General features: G+C 44.6%; 1 protein-coding gene across 1 annotated transcript in view; it reads left to right on the top strand.

Annotated features, from left to right (window-relative positions):
- Nucleotides 1-21,014, top strand: part of MATN1 (matrilin 1) — a 35,256-nt gene continuing 14,242 nt past the window's right edge. Inside the window, exons 1-2 of the mRNA XM_034754320.1 lie at nt 1-144; nt 4,835-5,181. Coding sequence (XP_034610211.1) covers nt 57-144; nt 4,835-5,181 — 435 coding nt within the window. The 5' untranslated portion in view covers nt 1-56. The remainder of the gene's footprint in view (nt 145-4,834; nt 5,182-21,014) is intronic.

Here is a 21,014-nt window from a genome sequence, read left to right as displayed (position 1 = left end):
AATACCTCTGGCCCAAGCCTCTTGCCTGTCACTCTGTCTCCAGCTTCTGAGCAACCATGGACAGGATTTTCTCTGGCTTCTTGCTCTCTGCGCTTCTTCTCTTCCAGGATCATGGCGTTTACGGGGCTCCCCCTCAGCCCAGCGGTAAGTGAAGAGGTCAGTTTGGTTGTGGTACCTTCTCGTCACCCGAAGCCATCCTGCTAGGGCAGATGCGAACACAGGGGGGGAGAAAAGGAGAAAAACGACACCAAACATTGCAGGGCTGTGCAAAGAATCTTTTGCAAATAGTTGACCAAGGCAGCAAAATCCTGATGTCTGTGCTGCGTTCTCCTGCTTGCTTCGTTACTAAGGCTAGGTCTACGCTACCCGCCTGAATTGGCGGGTAGAAATCGATCTCTCGGGGATCGAATTATCGCGTCTCGTCGGGACACGACAATCGATCCCCGAATCGACTCTCTTACTCCACCAGTGGAGGTGGGTGTAAGCGCCGTCGACGGGGAGCCGCGGAGGTCGATTTTGCCGCCGTCCTCACAGCGGGGTAAGTCGGCTCCGATAGGTCGAATTCAACTACGCTATTCGCATAGCTGAATTTGCGTATCTTAAATCGACCCCCCCCCGTAGTGAAGACCTGCCCTTAGGAATAATAGCTGTGTGAATGGCACAGACACTGTTAACAGAAAGCTGCTTCAGTGTGTCTTCAGCGTAGTATCAGGTCCAGTTCCTTTTAGCTGGAGGAGGCACTGCCATTAAAGGGGCTGTCCTGTGTCCTCTTTATCTCCTGAACAGAACTCGCTTCTTCTCTCAAAGCATTCCTCAAAACGCTGGTTTTGTTTGGGGAATTCAAGGAGCGAATTGGCCTGGATTGATCAGACATTCCTAGCTCTGGTTCACCTTTCCCAGTAAAGTGGAATGGATTGGTTTTGAGGTTGGTCCTTATTAAGGTTTTAATGAATGTAGTCCTTTTTCAAGCAAACTTCCAGTGAATTCCCTTCAGTTTGTTGAAGTCAATGGTAGATTTTGCCTGAATTGGGATGACAGGATTTGCCTTAGAGACAAGCTGCCCAAGAGATACCCCGTGAGCATCCTCAAAGAAGGACGGTTAATTTTAATGTCTGCAAATCCCCATTTTCCAGCTACAAAATACTTGACAATGGTAGGCAGCCAGTGTGCTGAGTTCAGTGCCTATCATGCTGAACAATACTGTCATATTGTTTCCTTGTACTTCCAGTCTGTCCATCTGCACCTGTTATCTCTGGTCTTTGAGGCGGGGCTGTCGGCTTGTTCTGTGTTTGTAAAACACCTAGTTCAGTGAGGTTCTGACCCATGTTGGGGGCTCTTAGGCACTGTGGTATTACAAATAATATATAACAAATGAATGAGTGTTGAATTCAAAAGGAAAAGCAAACAGTGAAAAAGATTTGTAAAAATGGTAAAGAAATCAGTCCATTAACTGATCCGGTAGGGACTGGATGAAATTACAGACGACAATTAATGTTCAGCCAACCTGCGGAACTCATGGCTGCAGGAGGTGGTCAAGACAAATATTGGGGCTGGATTTGTAAAAGGGTTGAGTGATTTTAGGACATTTTAAAACATTTATACCTGTGCATCTCACAGCAATGATCAGGGTGATGTGACTATATGCTGTAGGGCATAAGGTAGCCACTTAGAGAGAGGAACGTTCTTTCCAGGCTGCCTAACTGATCAGCTTTGTGAAGAGAAGGTATCTCTATACCTGAACCATCCAGTACAAGATATTACCAGAGTCAGGAAATGACAGATGGACCATTCGTCCAATCCACTATATTTCTAGTATGACTGAATGCTGCTTGCAACATAAACATGTTTTAATTCTGAGTTATCAAGAGTTTTCTGTTTCTTCTAATGAATACAGCACCATGCTTCCCCAAACTCTGTTTCATTGCCATAAGGGCTTGACTATTATAAAAGTTATTACAGAATAAAGTAGACAGTGGATTTAAAGTGGAGTATCTACTTTGGAATAAGTCCACATGTGGACATTCTTATTCCAAAATATAAGTGTTGTTTTTGGTTTAATTTAATCCACTTCCAAAATCAATTAAGCTATTTTGGAAAAAGGCACTCTTATGCCAGAATGAAAGTGTCCATATGTGGAGTTATTCAGGACTAATTGTTCTGGAATAGCTCCATGTGTAGACAAGCCCTAAGACTAGGGAGCCTTCTGGGACTGGACACAATTAGCTAGACTTGCTTTTGATTTTCCAATACTCTCTCTTTATTTCCCCATAAATACATTTTAATTTCATAAAAAGAGATTAAAAAAAAAGTTGCTTGGGACAAAAATACAAAAGTGCTTTGCGAAAAAGTTGATTCCAAAATCTTTTATTGCTCAGTCTTTCCTTATCCCACACTTCAATGATTTGGTACCACACTTCTTTCTTGGCAGCAGTTAACAATTAAAAAAAAATGGTGGTTAGATCACTGGAGTGGGAATCAGGAGACCTATTGTCCATTCCTTGATCCACCAGGGACATACTGCATGACCTTGGGCAAAGCTCGGTGCCTCAGTTTCCCTACCTGTAAAATGGGTATAATGACACTTCATAAAGTTCTTTTTTGGTCTAAGAATTAAAGCACTATGTAAGCCTGATTATAAACAGATGTTTTCTATTTCCTGCAATGAAATATGGCAGTGAAGTGAAACCAACCCCCTGAGGTAAATGGTTACTTTTCAATGGCAACCACTGTGTCCCACTGACTAACTCCTCCTTGAATCCCTTCTGCACATTGCGTTGTTTAGAGATACATTATTCTGAAGCCAGTGACACATTCAGCCCTAGCATCTTTCAGGAAACTCACCTGATGAGGTGTCTTCATGGATGTACAGCGGGATATTTGTTTTCATATGTCTAATAGCGTGAGAGATCAGTTACATTTCACACTGATGACCAACTTCTAAATCTATGTCTTAATTTTAGACAGACTTGCTGGTCAAAAAGCTTGCATGTAACAATCTGCCAACAAGTCTGACAGAACTTTCCCCCTGTATCACAGAACCTGTATCCTCCCCCTGTGTGAAAAGAGCACATGAGAACAGAACCTCACAGAGGCAGGTTAAATGGGGCAATTTGGGGAAATGTTCATAAAAATATCAACCCTTTTTAGTTTATTTTATTTTTTTTGGTCACAGTTTGAAATGATGAAAAATGTCATCAAAATGGTTAGTTTTTGAGAAATTCCATCCAGCTGCACTCCAGAGCATCTTGACCACCAATAGTTTTCTCCATCGTGTTTATTACTGATCTTACCAAGGAAACATAGAAGTTACATGGGAAATATTTAGTCTTAGTGATACCAATAGGAAAAGCTGTGCTTTAATGCAGTGGCTCTCAACCTTTCCAGATTACTGTACCCCTTTCAGGCGTCTGATTTGTCTTGCGTACCCCCAAGTTACACCTCACTAAAAACTATTTACTTACATAGACATAAACATACGAAAGTTTCACAGCACACTGTTATTGAAAAATTGCTGACTTTCTCATTTTTACCATATAATTATAAAATAAATCAACTCGGTCATAAACATTGTATTTACATTTCATTGTACAGTATATAGAGCAGTACAAACAAGTCATTGTATGAAATTTTAGTTTGTACTGACTTCGCTAGTGCTTTTATGTAGCCTGTTATAAAACCAGGCAAATATCTAGATGAATTGATGTACCCCCTGAAAGACCTCTGTGTACTCCCAGGAATACATGCACTCCTAGTTGAGAACCACTGCTTTAAGTGTTATACCAGGGGGTTGTATGGGTTCTGTTTCCACCTCTACTGACCCCCTGGAGCTTTGAGGTAGTTATTTAATGGCTAGGTGTGCCTCTATTTATCTATCTCTGAAATGGGAATAACAATACCTATTGCACAGACTTGTTGTGGGAATTTATGTTTTAATTTTTGCAAAGTGTTTGAAGGGCATCTGAGAAAGGTGCTTCGAACAATTGGTCTGCTCCACTGCTGTTTTACTCCAGTGTGACTGCACTGAGTTTCATCAGCATAACAGCATAAAACTGGAGTGCTGAATCGAGCCCCACAAATGCCAAATATTATTATCTCCTTATTTCTGTGCATTATAAGTACGCGTATTTGTACATGGTGTTATGTTTTTTAACCAATAAAAATATTTTTCTTGTACACAAAGTAAAAGAACATTTATAAACATTGATTAATTAGTTCCCACTTTGCCCCATGAGATAAGTAAATATTTATCATCATCCCATTGGTTTTACAAATGGGGAAACTGAGTCACAGGGCGGTGAGATGACTTGCCCAGTGTCATGCAGAGCAATGACCCAGCTTTGACCCATGAGACCTCACTCCCTGTCACCTACAAAGACCCATGCATAGGAGCTCGGAGCCCTGATTCAGAATCCTCTGTTGTAACCTGCATCTGTCCCGCTTACCCTCTTCTCCCCAATTTCCTACCCCCTCACTTGCCTTCTCTCCAGTGTCCCCTCTCCCTTCACATTTCTTTCTATTCAGTGGATTCCCTCCTAACTAAAACCAGCCCCTAAGGTGCCATTTGCTGCTGCCCCATTGTTCACTCTGCTGGTGTGTTCTACCCTTTCCCCACCTTGGATCTGTCTGATCTGTTTCGGTTGTAAGCTCTCTGGAGCTACAAATAGGACCTAGGTGTCCTGACACCCAGGTCTCTGCCATAACCCAGTAGAACCCTGTCTCCCCACAAGAACCAGGAAGTCTTGAATCCCCAGCATCCTGCTCTGACCGCCGAACTTCACTATTTGTTCCCGGAGCCTTATTTCTTCCTCTTTCTCCTCCCACTTTTCTCGTGCAGGTGCTCTGTGTAGGACGAGACCCACCGACCTGGTGTTCATCATAGACAGCTCCCGCAGCGTGCGCCCCCATGAATTTGAGCAGGTCAAAGTCTTCTTGTCCCAGGTCATCGAGTCCCTCGATGTGGGCCCCAATGCCACTCGGGTGGGGGTGATCAATTATGCCAGCACAGTCAAGAACGAGTTCTCCCTCAAGACCCACTGGACCAAAGCCAGCCTGCTGCAAGCAGTCCGCAAGATCAAGCCGCTCTCCACGGGCACCATGACGGGCTTGGCGATCCAGTTTGCCATCAATAGGGCGTTCAGCGACTCAGAAGGGGCCCGAGTGAGGTCTCCTGAGATTAACAAGGTAAGTGAATTATCTGCTGAGCTGCTGCACTGGAAGAAGTCGGTGTTACTCTCGCTGACAGCGACACCCCTCCCACCCATCCCCCTTCCTTCTGTCTAATCAGAGACTGGAAACGTTGAAGAAAATGGCCAAAGCCCCACACAAAATATTCTGGACGGGGGGAAAGTAATTGTTATCTCTGTGGCAATGGCCGTCTTTACTAATATCCCATCCAAGGAAACTACACTAAAGGACCTTTAATTTTGCAGTGGCAAGGAGGCTGGTTTTCTAAGACAGACAGCGCAATTGAGGACTCAATTCTCATTGAAAGTTAGTGGGATCTTTGTCTCGGATCCTCAAAGGAATGTAGGCGCCTAATTCCCATTTATTTCAATGGGAATTAGGCACCTAACTCACTTTGACGATGTGAGTTACTTGGTGCCTCACTCCTCTTTGTGCCTTTGAAAAACCCCCACTTCGAACTCACAAGGTAGGAAATGTCACAATTAAGGTTGCCCTGGAAACCTTAATTCCCCCACCCTCCAGCCCACTCCTTGTCTGTCTTGACTATTGAGATTCAAGCTCTTTGGGGCAGAGACCACCTCTTTCTCTGTGCATGTAGTGAATGTGGGGCAGTGAGATCATGGTCTAGGTTGGTATTTAACATAAGAACATAAGAACAGTCATACCGGATCAGACCAAAGGTCCCTTTAGCCCAGTATCCTGTCTTCTGAATGAACAGAACAGGTAATCATCAAGTAATCCATCCATCCCCTGTCACCCATTCCCAGCTTCTGGCTAGGGACACCATCCCTGCCCATCCTGGCTAATAGCCACTGATGGACCTATCCTCCACGAACTTACCTAATTCTTTTTTGAAGCCCTTCCATATAACAACAACAGCATCTGCCTTCCCCGGACTCGTCACCTCTGAATTTGGCTACACCTGCCTCAGCTCAGTGACAGCCGGGGGAAACCTCTCCCTTCTGTGCATGCAGAAAGCTCGTTTCATTAACAGCTTGCGTTTTAACTAAACATTAGTCATGACGCGGCCTAGGCCCGCATGCTGGCTCCCCATGCTCTCTGCTAGCAAGACAGGAGCAGAAAAATAAGCCAGGGCTTAACATGGGCAACCAGAGCTTCCGTCCCAACCAATCAGGAAACCAGCTGTTTGAAGAAGGTTTTTTTCCCCCAACTCTAAAATTTCTGGAATGTCAGTTTCTTTCCTTTCTCCTCTGCTGCTAGCAGCAATGGGGAAGCCAGCAATGTGGAGTAGTGCAAAAAGGAGAGGGTAAAGAAGCCAAAGGCAGCAAAAACAAACAAACAAAAAACCCAACAACCCGCAAAGCCTAAATGCAAGAAATGCACTCTAGTAAAAATGTGACCACACCTGAAAAAACAAATCAACAGCCTGTTTTAAAGGCTGTGATAGCTAGAAATTAACCAGACACTACTGAACAATGATGCCAATGGTTGGGGATCAGATCTCTCCACATACCTCTAGCATTGACACACCTAACAAATACGAATGGATTTACCTCACATCACTCTTTTATCCCCAAGTTCACAGAGGGGAAACTGAGGCACAGACATTGAAGGCAGGATTTTCAGAAGCACTCAGTATTTTGGTCTAAGTCTTACTGACTCAGTGGGAGCACATTTGTGCCAAAATTGAGCACTTTTGAAAATCTAACTTTCCCAAAGTCACACAGTAAGTCTGTGGCAGAGTTAGGTATTGAACTATATCTTCTGAAGCTCAGTCCGGTGCCATAATCACAAAAACATCCTTCCTGTAGAAGTGAAAGCAGGGGCCTGGAAGCCAGGATTCCTGGCTTCTGTTCTCACTTTTGCCACTGACTGAGTGTGTGACTTTGGGCAAGTCACTTAGGGACGAAATGTGGCCAGGTGTAAAATGGTGTAACGTGTAATAACCTTTTTCTCCCACAGAGGGTGTTACCAAGCCTAATTTTAATAATACTTCATGCCTAATGTAATGACACTCACCTCACCAATGGATATAAGGCAGTGCATAATACCTTGGTATTATTATTATTATTACTGTTATTATTATTAATAATAATTAATGTTTGTAAAGTGCTTTGAAATCCTGGGATGATCCTGGTTGTGATTCTGGCCAAGTTCGTGCAAATAGAGTAAGAATGGACTCAACTTTAATCTTTTTTGGAGATTCAGAATTGTTCATTCTGTCCCACAGGTATATTTTGTCTTTCACTGCTTTCAGGTGTTATTCATGGAAACAGAAATGGTAAATTACTCAAGAGAGGCAACTTGGGGTGATGTATCTATCCCTGTTAGAAACAGGACAGCTATCTAATGTATTGTGTTTATACAATACAATAGTGTTTATCCCGTTCGCTGAAACATAGTATCTAGGTGTCAGATTCAATGGTATTTGCAGCCCAAGTCCCAAATGGCTTCAAACTCATCTGGGCTCTTTCAGACTCAACTGTCCTTCGGGCCTTTTGGAGCTTGTCCATCACTGGGTTAAAAGAGGAGATTTTAGAGTCTTCTCCCTTGCCCCCCATGGCCAGATTAAAATGAAATAAGGCACAGATCCACCAGCAGTCTGGAAATGCACAAAACCCATTGATTGCATCTCCCACCTCATCATCTCTGCTTTCCCTCCATGTACGGAATTTTCCACCCCGTGAGCTTTTAGAAGCCCATCATTTCTCCAATCCTCATCCCGGTGGACACTTTTGACAAAAATGATTTTTTTCCCCCAGATTGGCCAACATTTTTCACGTTTTTATCCAAACAATCAAAACCCTCAAATTCTTCAGTTTAAAAATGTAAATTTGATTTCCAGTGATTGAAAATGGCCCTATTTTATCTAAGAAAATCCATGTCAAATGTTCGATATGCACTCCATGCCTGCGGATGGGGCATGCGGGCCCTTGTCACTGAATGCAGTGCTGTGCACACATATCCTCTGACTGGCCGCTACATGTCTAGCATTGCCAGCTTCCAAGCCCAACAGGGGTGATAAGGAAACTCCTGCATCGCAGAGAGCAGCTCCTTAGAGCCCACTGCTCCTTCATCCCACACTTGAAGGCTCCTTCTGAATGCAGAGCCTGGGGCATCAAAATTCCTGCTTTAATCTGCTAGGGAACTCTTCTCCCCCTCCCAGAGCTTTATTCCCTGAAGGAGGCAGCCTGAATGAATTGGCAGTGGTCCTGTGGAACTGGGAATAGCTTCAGAGGAAACATTTCCTAGGACAGGTTTAAGCCTCCCTCCTCTCTGAACCTGACCTACAGCTCACCCCCTAAAGAGCAGTTCTGCTTCTCGCATGAAAAAGTTTATCCCCAGCAAGACCTTTCCAGGGAGAGACAGTAGCAGCAGTGGGAGCAGGGGACACGAGGGAAGGATATTAACGTTTCCCACAAAGCTCTCCTGTCAGTTAGCTAGTAGCCCAGCGCAGCTTGGAGGTGGCAAACTCGACTGTGAAAACTCAGTGAAATAGGGACAAAGACAGGGCCTCCTTTCAGCTGGGTCTCCCTAGCAAACACAGTTACTTCACTGAGAGATGGCTGGGCATGTTCTGAACTCTTAGGTAGCTTTGTGCTCAGTGTAATATGATTTTACTTTATTATGTGCTAAAGAACAGTGCACTCTATTGTCTGATACTGGCCTTTGGGGAGAGAATGCCAAGCAGATACTGACATTCCTCCTAGCCTGTCTACAATGGATAATTCACAGTGTAACAATAAAATAATAAAAAAAATGAAAACCCAGCAACCACCTACTACAGTATTTTTGTCTGGTCTTAGGAACAGCCATTGCAAAAACCCAAAGCAGAGCAGAAAACAATGGACTAGATTCCTTCCTGGTGTAAGTCAATGGGAGATGCTCCATGTCTCTATACCAGGGATGGATTTGGTCCCATTTTTGTGATAAGGAAAAAAGTTAGCAACTACCTAGTTAGTTATTTTTGGCTCTATCACAAATTATTCTCCCCCCCCCTTCTCTGAGAAGCCATTCTGTAATAATGATGATACAAGACTAAAATGGGGTCAAAATATTTTTACTTAAACATTTTTTTTTAAAAAGAGAAATGTTTTTTCTGTCCAAAGAAACATTTTTGTGGAAAATTTTCATTTTAGTCAAAATGTGCCTGTTTATTAGTACTAAAAGAGCATGCTCATTTTTAACTGAACATTTTTACATTTTGGGAAAATAAATTAATTTGTGGTTTTTAAAAATTAATACATTTTCACTGGTTGAACGTTTTCAGTTTGGTCATCTTAATGAGAGAATGTAAACCAAACATGTTTCGATTTTTTTTGTCTTCTGGGAGAAAAAAATATATCAAATGTTTGGATTTCAAAACTCCAGTCCCCCTCCCCCCAGTATTTCAGTTTTTGGATTTGGTTATTCATTGAAAAAGAAATGAACAAAAAAGTTTGGGAAATATCTAGAAAAACCAACAGTTAAACATCACCACCCAAAACATTAGCATTGCTTTCTCTGCTGTATGGAGGATCAAGTCTCACTCAATGAATCCAGATCACAAGTGCCCTGATTTGAAACCAAAAGCTCCACAAACCCCACTGAGCTGAACAATCCAGCTTGACTTGTCTTGCTTCTTACACCTCTATTGATAACCAGGAAGCTGCCGGTGGAACTGAATGGGCAGGGTGAGGGAGTACAGAACCCAGCTCCCAGAGCTGTATCAACTCCTGCTGGACTATTGGGAGTAACACTTGCTTTTGCAAATGAGATCAGCAGTTGTGACTCACAGGATGGAGAGCAGATTCATCTCTGGTTTCACTCTGCTGAAGTTAAAGGTGTTATGCCAAGGATCAGTTTGGTCCATGACATGCAAAAAGGTCCTGTTTTACAGTCGCTTTTCCAACCATAATCAGAATTCAGCTGAAGGATCTGAGTGTGTGTTGTATAAGTGTGTACACACACACACACACACACACACACACACACACACACACACACACAATACAGACTGATATATAGAAGTCAGGGACTCTTATTTAATTCCCTAGTTCTTGTCTTTGAAACAGAAACCGGGATTTAGATTTGGGCTATTGCTGCATCATTGCAGATGGGCAGAAACTTCAGCTGCCTTGCAATTCACTTGTGTGTGTCCTCCGCAAGTAAACCATTCAAGCCAATGTCACCGCAACCCATCTCTTCCCCAGTCCTGTCTTTCTCCTGCCAATGTAGGACAGTATTAACCAAAAGGAATTATTCCCACAGACAGATTTCAGAGGCACTGACTAAGCTGAACTCACTTTCAGTTTTCAAGTGCTACTGAATTAATTTAACCCCGCTATGTTCTGAGGCCAGGTTCTGAGTTAGAGGGTGACAGAGGGAGCGTGGCAATCTGCCACAAGGAATAGGATGACAAAGGACGAGCAGTGGGATTTCATAGAATCATGGAAACGTCAGGTTGGAAGGGACCTTTAGAGATCATCAAGTCCAGACCCCTATGCTGAGGCAGGACCAAATAAACCTAGACCAGCCCTGACAGGTATATGTCCAGCCAGGTCTTAAAAACCTCCAGTGACGGGGATTCCACAATTGTCAGCCTATTCCAGAGTTTAACTCCCCTTCTGGTTAGAAAGGTTTTCCTAACAGCTAACCTAAATCTCTCTGGCTGCAAATTAAGCCCATTACTTCTCATCCTGCCGTCAGTGGCTTACAGTTCAATTGATCACAGTCCTCTTTATAACAGCCTTTAACGTATTCAGGTCCCTCCGTTTTATTTCTCAAGACTAATCATGTCCAGTTTTTAAAATCTTTTCTCATAGGTCAGGTTGTCTAAACCTTTGATGGTTTCTGTGGCTCTCTTCTGGACTCGCTCCAATTTATCACCATCTTGCCTAAAGGGCAGAACCCAGAATTAGACACAGTTCTCCAGCTGGGGCCACACCAGGGCTGAGAAGAGCAGGACAGTCACTCCTGTGTCTTCCAAACAACACTCCTGTTAAAAAAAACCCTTTTTTGCAACTGCATCACATTATTGACTCACATTGAATTTGTGCTCCACTAATGCTCCCAGGTCCTTGTCACTGCTACCACCTCACCAGTTATTCCCCATTTTGTAGTTGCATTTGATTTTTCCTTCCTAAGCCTGGCCATTCTTAAAATGAATGGCATGGAGAAAGTGAATAAGGAAGAGTTATTTACTCCTTCACATAACACAAGAACCACGGGTCACTCAATATGTGAAGTACTTTGCACTTGTCTTGGTTGAATTTCATCTTGTGGATTTCAGATCAATTCTCTAATTTGTTAAAGTCATTTTCAATTCTAATCTGGACTTTGTATTTTCTCTGGCACCTGCCATCTAGGGATCCCTGGGCCCTTTGCAAATATTTATAAATTTGCCTCACAGCCAAAGTCAACCCTAGCGCAACTCCACCAACCTCCACAGTTACCCCAGTGATTATTACGGACCATTTTTCTAATTTAAAAGCTGAAGGGAGCTGAAAAACAGAATAAGTAAGCCCAACTCGTTCAAACTAGGCTGCCTAAAATTAGGCACCTACAGTCATATTTAGGGACCTTGGAAAGAGACTGGATTTTCATTCCTCATGTTTGCAGAGCTAACTGCGAACCGCAGCCACTGGGAGCTGCGGGTGGCTGTGCCTGCGGATGGTCAATGTAAACAAACTGTCTCGTGGCCCGTCAGCGGATTACCCTGACGGGCCGCATGCAATCCCCAGGACGCAGGTTGCTCGCCACTGATCTAGACCTTCCCTGGCATGTGTCTGTCTAACTTGTTCTTAAAAACCTCTAATGATGAAGATTCCACAACCCCCCTAGATAATTTGTTTCAGTGCTTAACCACCCTGACAGTTACGAAGCTTTTCCTAATGTCTAACCTAAATCTCCCTTGCTGCAATGTAAGCCCATTAGTTCTGGTCCTGTCCTCAGTGGATAAAAAGGACAATTTATCACCTTCCTCTTTATAACAACCTTCTAACTACTTGAAGATTTATCATGTCCACCCTCACTCTTCTCTTCTCCAGACTAAACAACCCCCCCTTTTTTCCCAATCTTCCCTCATAGGTCATGTTTTCTAGATCTTAAATTATTTCTTGCTCTCTTCTGGATTTCTTCCAATTTATCCACATCTTTCCTGAAGTGTGGTGCCCAGACACAGTACTCCATTTGAGGCCTTATCAGTGCTGGGTAGAGTGGAAGAATTACTTCTTGTGTCTCGCTTACAACACTCCTGGTAATACATCCCAGAATGATGTTCTCTTTTTTGCCACAGTATTATATTGTGGACTCATATTTAGTTTTTGATCTCTACAGCAGTACTCCTTCCTAGGCAGTCATTTCCCATTTTGTATTTGTGCAATTGATTGTTCCTTCCTAACTGGAGTACTTTGCATTTGTCCTTATTGAATTTCATCCTATTTATTTCAGACCATTTCTCCAGTTTGTTAAGATAATTTTGAATTCTAATTGTGACGGGTTGGATCACAGAAACCCACGTTGGGACTGCCCCTGATATGCCGAGACTACCTCTGAGCCTGTTTTCCTTGCCAGCTTGGGACTTCAGTGCCCTGCCTGGTTGTGCCAGACATGCTAGCCTGCTACAAACACAGACCCAGGTCTGAACTACATCCCCCAAAAGCTGCAAGCTTAATTGAAAACAGCTTAAGAAGTGTTCCTGTCTCCAACACTCAGATACCCAACTCCCAATGGGGTCCAAACCCCAAATAAATCTGTTTTACCCTGTATAAAGTGTATACAGAGTAAACTCATAAATTGTTTGCCCTCTATAAGACTGATAGAGAGATATGCACAGCTGTTCCCCACCCCCCAGGTATTAATACATACTCTGAGTTAATTAATAAATAAAAAGTGATTTTATGAAATACAAAAAGTAGGATTTAAGTGCTTCCAAGTAATAACAGACAGAACAAAGTAAATGACCAAACAAAATAAAATAAAACATGCAAATCTAAGCCTAATACAGTACGAAAGTGATTACAGATGAAATCTCATCCTCAGAGATGTTCCAATAAGCTTCTTTTACAGACTATCCTCCTTCTAATCTGGGTCCCGCAATCACTCCCACCCCAGTAGTTACTGTCCTTTGTTCCAGTTTCTTTTAGGCATTTCTTTGGGGTGGAGAGGCTATCTCTTGAGCCAGATGAAGACAAGATGGAGGGGTTTTCCAGGGACTTATATAGTTTCTCTCTTGTGAGTGGAAACCCCTCTTCCCCCTGTGTAGAATCCAGCTACAAAATGGAGTTTTGGAGTCACATGGGCAAGTCATATGACCATGCATGACTCAGTTTTCTACAGGATGTTCCCAGGAAAGCTCAGATGTGGACTGGCGTCTATCGAGGTTCCCTTCACACAATGTTGATCAAATCTGCCTTAGGTGCTTTCTACAGCAACCACTTTAAATACAAGCATAGAGCCAATGCTCATAACTTCAGATATAAAAATGATACATGCCTACAAATAGGATGAATACATGCAGAAGAACATAACCTTTGCAAAGATATGTTACATGACATATCTAGCATAAAACATATTCCGGTTATGTCATGTTTACTCATAAGCATATTTCTATAAAGCATTGTGGGGTGCAACATCACACTAATCATGTCCTCCAAAGCGCTTGCCACCCCTCCCAGCTTGGTATTGTCCGGAAACTTTATAAGTGTGCTCTCTTTGCCATTAGCTAAATCATTTATGAAGCTACTAAATAAAACCCATGAGAGATCCCTGTGGGACCCTACCTGATATGCCCTTCCAGCTTGACTGTGAACCATTGATAATTGCTCTCTGAGTACAGTTTTTCAACCGGCTGTGCACCCCTTTTATAGCAGGTTTGTCTAGCCTATGTTTCTCTAGTTCACTTATGAGAAAGTCATGTGAGACAGTATCAAAAGCCTTCCTAAAGTCAAGATATATCCCCATCCACAAGGTTTTTAAGGTCAGGCTTGACAAAGCCCTGGCTGGGATGATTTAGTTGGGAATTGGTCCTGCTTTGAGCAGGGGGTTGGACTAGATACCTCCTGAGGTCCCTTCCAACCCTGATATTCTATGATTCTATGATTCTATGACAGTTATCCTGTCAAAGAAGGATATGAGTTTGGTTTGACATGATTTGTTCTTGACAAACCCATGTTGATTGTTATTTATCACTATTCTATTCTAGGGGCTTACAAATTGATTTTTTGATTATTTGCTTCATTATCTTTCCAGGTACTGAAGTTAAGCTGATTGGTCTGGAATTCCCTGGGTTGTCCTTATTCCCCTTTTTATAGATTGACACTATATTTCCCCTTTTCCAGTCCTCTGGGATCTCTCCCATCCTCCATGAGATCTCAAGATAATCACTAATGGGTCAGAGATTTTTTCAGCCAGTTCCTTAAGTATGTATTCTAGGATGCATTTTGTCAGGCTCTGAGACTTGGAGACATCCAATTAAGTAATACTTAATTTTTTCTTTCTCTATTTTAGCCTCAGGTCCTACCCCATTTACACAGATGTTTACTATGTTAGTCTTTCGATCACGGCTAACCTTTTTGGTGGAAACTGAAACAAAAAAAGGCACTTTGGTCATTGCTGTGTTTTCTGGTAGTATCCCGATATTTCATCTTTGTCATCTGGTCACCCTCATTTGACCTAGCTTCCATTTTTTTGTATGATTATATGTAAAGGGGACTGTTGTCCCCTTACTAACATTCAGTGTGGGGGAGAGGGTTGGTTGCTAGTTCCCAGTACCAAAAGGAAGGGGGAGGGTTGGTGGGAAATCAGGACCCTGAGGCTGACAGTCCCCAGGAACAATGGGGAGAGGCCAATGCTCCAGGTCGCCTGATTGACAGGGTGGCAGGCCAATGAGGGAGTCAGGAGGCCAGGGTGGGTCCCGTCCTGCATGTGAGCTGGAATTGCCTGGAACAGAGAGGGGCCGAGCTAAGGGGAGAGCAGGGGCCCGAGCTGAGCCGGGGAGCAGGGCCGAGCCAGATCCACAGAGCCAGAGAAGCAGCCCAGGGAGCAGGACAGTGCTGGGAGCAGAGCTGCAGCCACAGAGCCAGTGGGGCCAGAGAAGCAGCCCAGGGGGCTGGAGGCCGAGCAGCGGCAACGCTGGGGCAGGTGGAGCTGAGGCTGGAGCTGGGGCCGGAGCAGTATTTGCTTTGAGCTGTATGCAATGATCAGTGGGTCAGGGAAGCATCCTGTGCAGAGAGAGCCCCCCGGAGTGGGGACACCCTAACCCCTGCCCTAAGTGACCACGACAAGGTTGGGGGTTGAGCCCCCCAGGAATCCTGGGCCCAGGCTTATTGGGGTTACGAAGACTCTGCCACACAGGAGAGTGGAAGGGGAGCCCTCGAGGTCAGGCAGGCCTCTGGGTAAAGGGAGTAGAAGCGAAAACTCAAATCCTTTTGCTAGTCCCCTTCACCGGGTAGTTTATAAGCCAGAAGAATCCCCCACAATAGCAGGACTATTCCCCTGCTTACATATATTTGAGTTTCAGGTCATTAAAGGTCTCCTGGTTAATCCAGGATTGGGGCAGGAGCACTTGAATCTCTATGGACCATTTGGCTCTTGGCGTCTTTGCTGACAGTGCCAGCAAGAGTGCCAGTTAGTGCCAAATTGTGGTAGTGGTTTTTGAGACTTGGGTTCATGTCAGCTGGAACCCATCAAACTCACCTTATGCAGGCCACAAAACAGCTGTCGGACGGTGTCAAAGCCCTTGTTCAGCTCCCCCTTCTCAATACGCACTAGGATTCTGTGCTTGAATCCCATGTGCTGGATCCCATGTGTTTTTAAGCTTTCTTGAGTCTGAGCAGAGTCTAGGAACACTTTTGGGGGGCAGATCCTCTGGGGAGCACCCTATTCTGAGAGCTAAGACCCCCACCATCTAGCTACCTACTGCTGGCTCCTCCAGACTCCCCAGTAGCCTCAAGCGCACCCTTTCCCCGAGCTCCAACCTCACGGGCACTCTGATTTACAGTTGACCTCTCCGAGGAAGCACATAACACACAGGCTTTGCAAATGGGTTCCCAAACCAGTCACTCTCTACTGCAGACAGCACAAGAAATATACAGATCCAGACTAAACCATAAAACACCTGTATGCCCTTTCCTCACCTCTCTGGAGCATTCTTCAGGATTTGGGGCAGTGTCCTTTCTGGATTCCAAATCCTCTCTCCTGGACCTCTCTTCGCATGGCTTCTCCACTAGAGCTTGTTGTCTGCTCGCTCTCTCTGCTCTAGCCGGCTTCCTTTGACCTTGGCTGGTTCCTTGATCAAAAAATATCCCCTTTCCCACCAAAATCTGTGCCTTTGTTTTACTGATGTGTAATTGCACTGGGTGCCTATGAGAGGATAAATTGGAGTATCTGACTGGCCTTCTCTATACCATTATTATATATACCTCCACTTTATCTTCTCTTCCTCTACATCTTTTCAAATTAAATAAATAGCTACAGGCTTTTAAATTCCTTCTCATATGAAACACACCCATCACTCAATCTGACTTTGCCCCACAGACCTCTCTCCATTTTTCTCTAGCTTCTTCAGCCCTTTTCTAATTCAGCTCTCTATTTTAAGACAAGGAGACGAAGGCTGGGTCAAGGTGAGGTTGTACCATTGATTTATATAATGCCATTATAATATTTTCCGTATCCTTCTCTGTTCCTTTGCTTAATACAGTCTGACATTTATATGCTGCTTTGACCATTGTGCACCCTGAAGAGACAGCTTTCTTGAGCTGGCCATGAAAATGTCAGGATCTTTATCCCACTAATCCATTCCAAGTAGTTTAAAAGAATTCTTTCCAATGTGCAGTATTGCCCCGCTCTGGTCTGCGCTGCCATCCATATCACCCAGGCTCTTCTGAAGTTCTTCACAATTCCCTTTCAGTTTTACTAGCCTAAACAATGTCACACCTCAGCAAATCAGGCTAATGCACAGTTCATCCCATTGAGCTACAGCAACTTACATCAGCTGAGGACCCAGCCCCTTAAGTCAACTACCCAATTCCTCGTCCTGATTCCTGAGCATGCCGCCATTTCCCCCTACCTTTATCTTCCGATCTCTCAACCAGCTCTTTATTCATTGCAGGTCTGTCCATTTCTTTTTCATTCTCCACTGTTACTGAGCTTCCAAGCCTGTTGTGGGAGGGACTTTATAGACAACAGACTTTTTACTTCCTTTTTTAAGTGCTTTGTTCTTTTTAACATCATCTTTCTAGCCTGAAGGCCACGGTTTCCCATCTTGTGAGCCAAATTCCGCTCCTGGCTAAACCCACTGTAGTCAGTGGGTCTGACCAGTTAGAAATCTAAACATGGAAAGTGCTGGGCCAATCCTGCTTCTGTTAAAGTCAATAGAAAAACTGCCATTGACTGCAGCGGGAGCAGAACAAGGCCAAAACCTCATGCTTTTGAAAATCCACACTACTGTTTCCAGATATCTAGCACATGTGCTAGGAGGACCCCAAGAGCATTGGCCCAGCTATGCTCCCAGAGGAAAGGGGCACAAAAGGACCACAGTAAATATATTTGTTTTACATCTTTCCTGTAGCCCAAAGCAAAGGTCTGGCTACTCCACCAGCAAAGGCTGCAGGGACTTTGGCGTATTACTGTCTTCCTTTAGGAACAGCAAGAATAGGATCATCATATTGCAAAGATCATTGCAAAAGTGAGGAGGGTATTCACATATCCATTCCCCTCCCAAGGTGTGGGGACTGCATTGATTGCTACAGTGAGAGCCCTTGAAAACATCCAGCTATGCCTTCAATCATTAGATACGCCTGCCTCAGAATCCACAGGATTGCCTCCATGTCCCTATACTAATGCGGGGAATACCTAGGAATTGCTGCAAATAGGGATTTATCCTAGTTCACTAGACCTAGATCATGTCACTACAGCACACAGGTTCAGTTCAGAGTCAGTCGGGAGCTAGGGTGGCGATTCAGCTCAGCTATGTTAACAATCAAACCAGTTTATCCATCCCTAATACTTCTCTGATTATGACCCTCTGAACTTGTCATAGGCTCCCCTACTACAGACCCTCTTCTCGGCCCACTCAGCAAGGCTGCCATGTTACTATTAGCGCAGCATCACCTAGTGGCCCTGGTGTGTTTTTGTCTCTTTACCCAAGAAAACCACTGCGAAGAAACCACACAGGCTCAGTGTTTCATGTATCGCATGCTGGGCAACAACACGAGCAACTCCCCATTTGTAAAACAAAACTGGCTCCTTATTGAGAGAACTAATGACAGAGATGCTGCAACTCCAGCCAGTGTTCCAGCCATGTGCACACAGACTAACTTCCTGGTGCCTCCTCCGAATGCTTCCTTTTTGCAACAGGTTGCTAGACTCAGATGAATCCCAAATAGACACAAACACAAGGGCCTAGTTACATATGAATTGCTGCTCTTGTTGGCTTCTGACCATTTTTCTACCACATCACATACAGTGAGCACAGCTAGAGAACTCAGGAAATATATTCAAAGGGTTATTATCCTAGTCCTATAAACTAGAGGCCCCAACTGAGGCCAGGGCTCCATTGCGCCAGGCACTGGAGATGCAGAGTGGGAGGATACACCTGCATGTGGAGCCGGAGGTGTGATTCCCAGCTTGTGTAGACCTATGCACCCTAGCTCCCATTGAGCTAGTCCCCTAAAAATAGCAGCGTAGCTGGGGCAGGGGTTATCTGTCCTGCGTACAAACCCACTGGAATGCCACCGCTCCACCGATGCTGTTTTGTAGCATGCTGGCCCATAAGAGCTAGCATGGGTATGTCTACATGAGCTGGGGCCCCGTAGCTCCAGATGTAGAGATAGCCACAGACTGTTCCACCTTGCCAGAGAAACGCTGGGGTGGGGGGAAGGAGAAAGAGACACACTGATTGGCCCATAGTCACAGAGCAGGTCAGTGGCAAAACTGGGACGAGAACACAGGCATCCTGATGCCCAGCCTGAGTTCTAGCCACCGCGCCATGCTGCATCCCCAGCGTGCCACACGGTCCTAAAACGTGACCTGCCCTAAGCACAGGCTCAAGTGGCAAAGCTCAGGAACCAGGGCTGGCTCCAGGCACCAGCAAAGGAAGCAGGTGCCTGGGGCGGCCAATGGAAGGGGGCGGCACGTCCGGGTCTGCGGCAACCATTCGGCCGTGGGTCCTTCTCTTCCTCTTCGCTGTCGGCAACTCAAATCGCTCCGCTTCAGTCTTCGGCGGTAATTCGGCGGAGGGGAGAGTCCTTCACTCCTTCTCTTCCTCTTCGGTGGCAGCTCAAGAGGGTTTTTCTTTTTTTTTTCTTCGCCGCTTGGGGCGGCAAAAAAGCTGGAGCCGGCCCTGTCAGGAACTGATGTGAATTTGGGGTCCACAACTGCTCGGCGCTTGAGCCCTAATTTCCATTGGATCCAGGCTTCTGGTTGGATATCAGACACCCCCAGGGATCGGGTCTGTGGTTTTGGTTCAGGCCGATCTGTGCAGGTTGTCAGTGGGCTTAAGGAAGTGGAATTACTGATTAGCCTGGGAGCTTCACTTCACTTCACTTATCTGCCTCAGACAAAGAAAATGCAAGGAATGCATCCAACCGCTAGTGATAGATCCTGTTAGAGAGACACTTAAGCACTGACAGAACCCTGTTCATTGTGTGGTGTCCCTCGCTAAAGCTAGCTAATAATGACTTATGTTGATAAGCTGTAATCAGTAGCACACATCTCAGAGCCCCAGCGCATGAAAGCATGTTTATGCTGCCATTTGCTGAGTGGTATTTTTCACGCAGGGTTGCTGAATCAATGGCTCTCTCTTCTGGCAAAAAGAATGGATTGCATGGGTGATTTCTGCAGAAACAGGAGGGAGGGGAGCCCTGCTTGACTTTGGCTGATATTTCTATTAAAGCTGCAAGTCAATAAAGGAAGGAAGAAAGTTACATGGCAATGGAACATTATTTCTCTCCTGGTAGAGACTCATCTTGCAGCGTGCAGTGATGATTTTCACAGATCTTTTTCACACCCACATTTCCAGAGTCTGGCCAGAAGCAGAAGCGTTGAACCACGAGAGACTGTGCTTGGAATATTTCTGCCACCATTGGAAACAGCAAACGCCAGAGATCTTGTGCTCTTGTTAGGTTTCAAATAGAGCTGTCCAGAAGACCACAATACCATTTAGCAGCAATGTGGTGTAGCTACTTGGGTGTAGCCGTGTCAATGCCGCGTTGTAAGTGTAGACCTGCCCTTAGAAGGATCTGGGATGATAAACTCTGCTCTGAATAAGGCAGAGCAGGGACTTGAAGGTCTCCCACATCCTTGCTTAATGCTATAACCACCAAGCTGTTGAGCGTGAGACATTCTGTCTCTGATGAAAAAAGCAATATCTATGTCATTGCAAAGAGGAGTGATGAAATAACGTGCTTTTAGCAAAATTTCATTTCAACCAAAAATGTTCCAATTGGCTGTAACATCCTACTGTATCTGCGGCTAAAATTCTATTGATTAGGTTCTAGTGGTGGCCGATGGAATGCTGTTCTGTTACCATGGCCCCTTGCTGAGACCGTACTCTTATCTGATCAGATTTTGGTGTTTTCTTTGTTTTGTGCCTACTCGTTTGCCTTGCTGTTCTTAACTTTGAGGCAGACTTGTGAAAGGAGCAGGAAATCATCGCTGTCCGTAAACTGCAGGTTGCTAACACTAATGTCTGGTCAACATGTTATGTTGACCTATTTGTGCACGTGTCTACACTCAAAGTTGTCTCCAGCTGATTTAAAAGCCCTGTTACGGAGACGCAGTAAAACCACCTCCCCAAATGGTGTTGAGATGTTACAGCTCCCAAAAGGTTAAGGTCATTCCACTAAGCACATGAATTTATGGGCACTTATCAGAATAGAAGGCCCAAG

This window comes from Trachemys scripta, chromosome 20 (genome assembly GCF_013100865.1).
Source record: "Trachemys scripta elegans isolate TJP31775 chromosome 20, CAS_Tse_1.0, whole genome shotgun sequence".
In the NCBI taxonomy this organism is placed as follows: Eukaryota; Metazoa; Chordata; order Testudines; family Emydidae; genus Trachemys; species Trachemys scripta.
The sequence above is the reverse complement of the archived record's forward strand: the minus strand, read 5'-3'. Positions and strand labels throughout refer to the sequence as shown.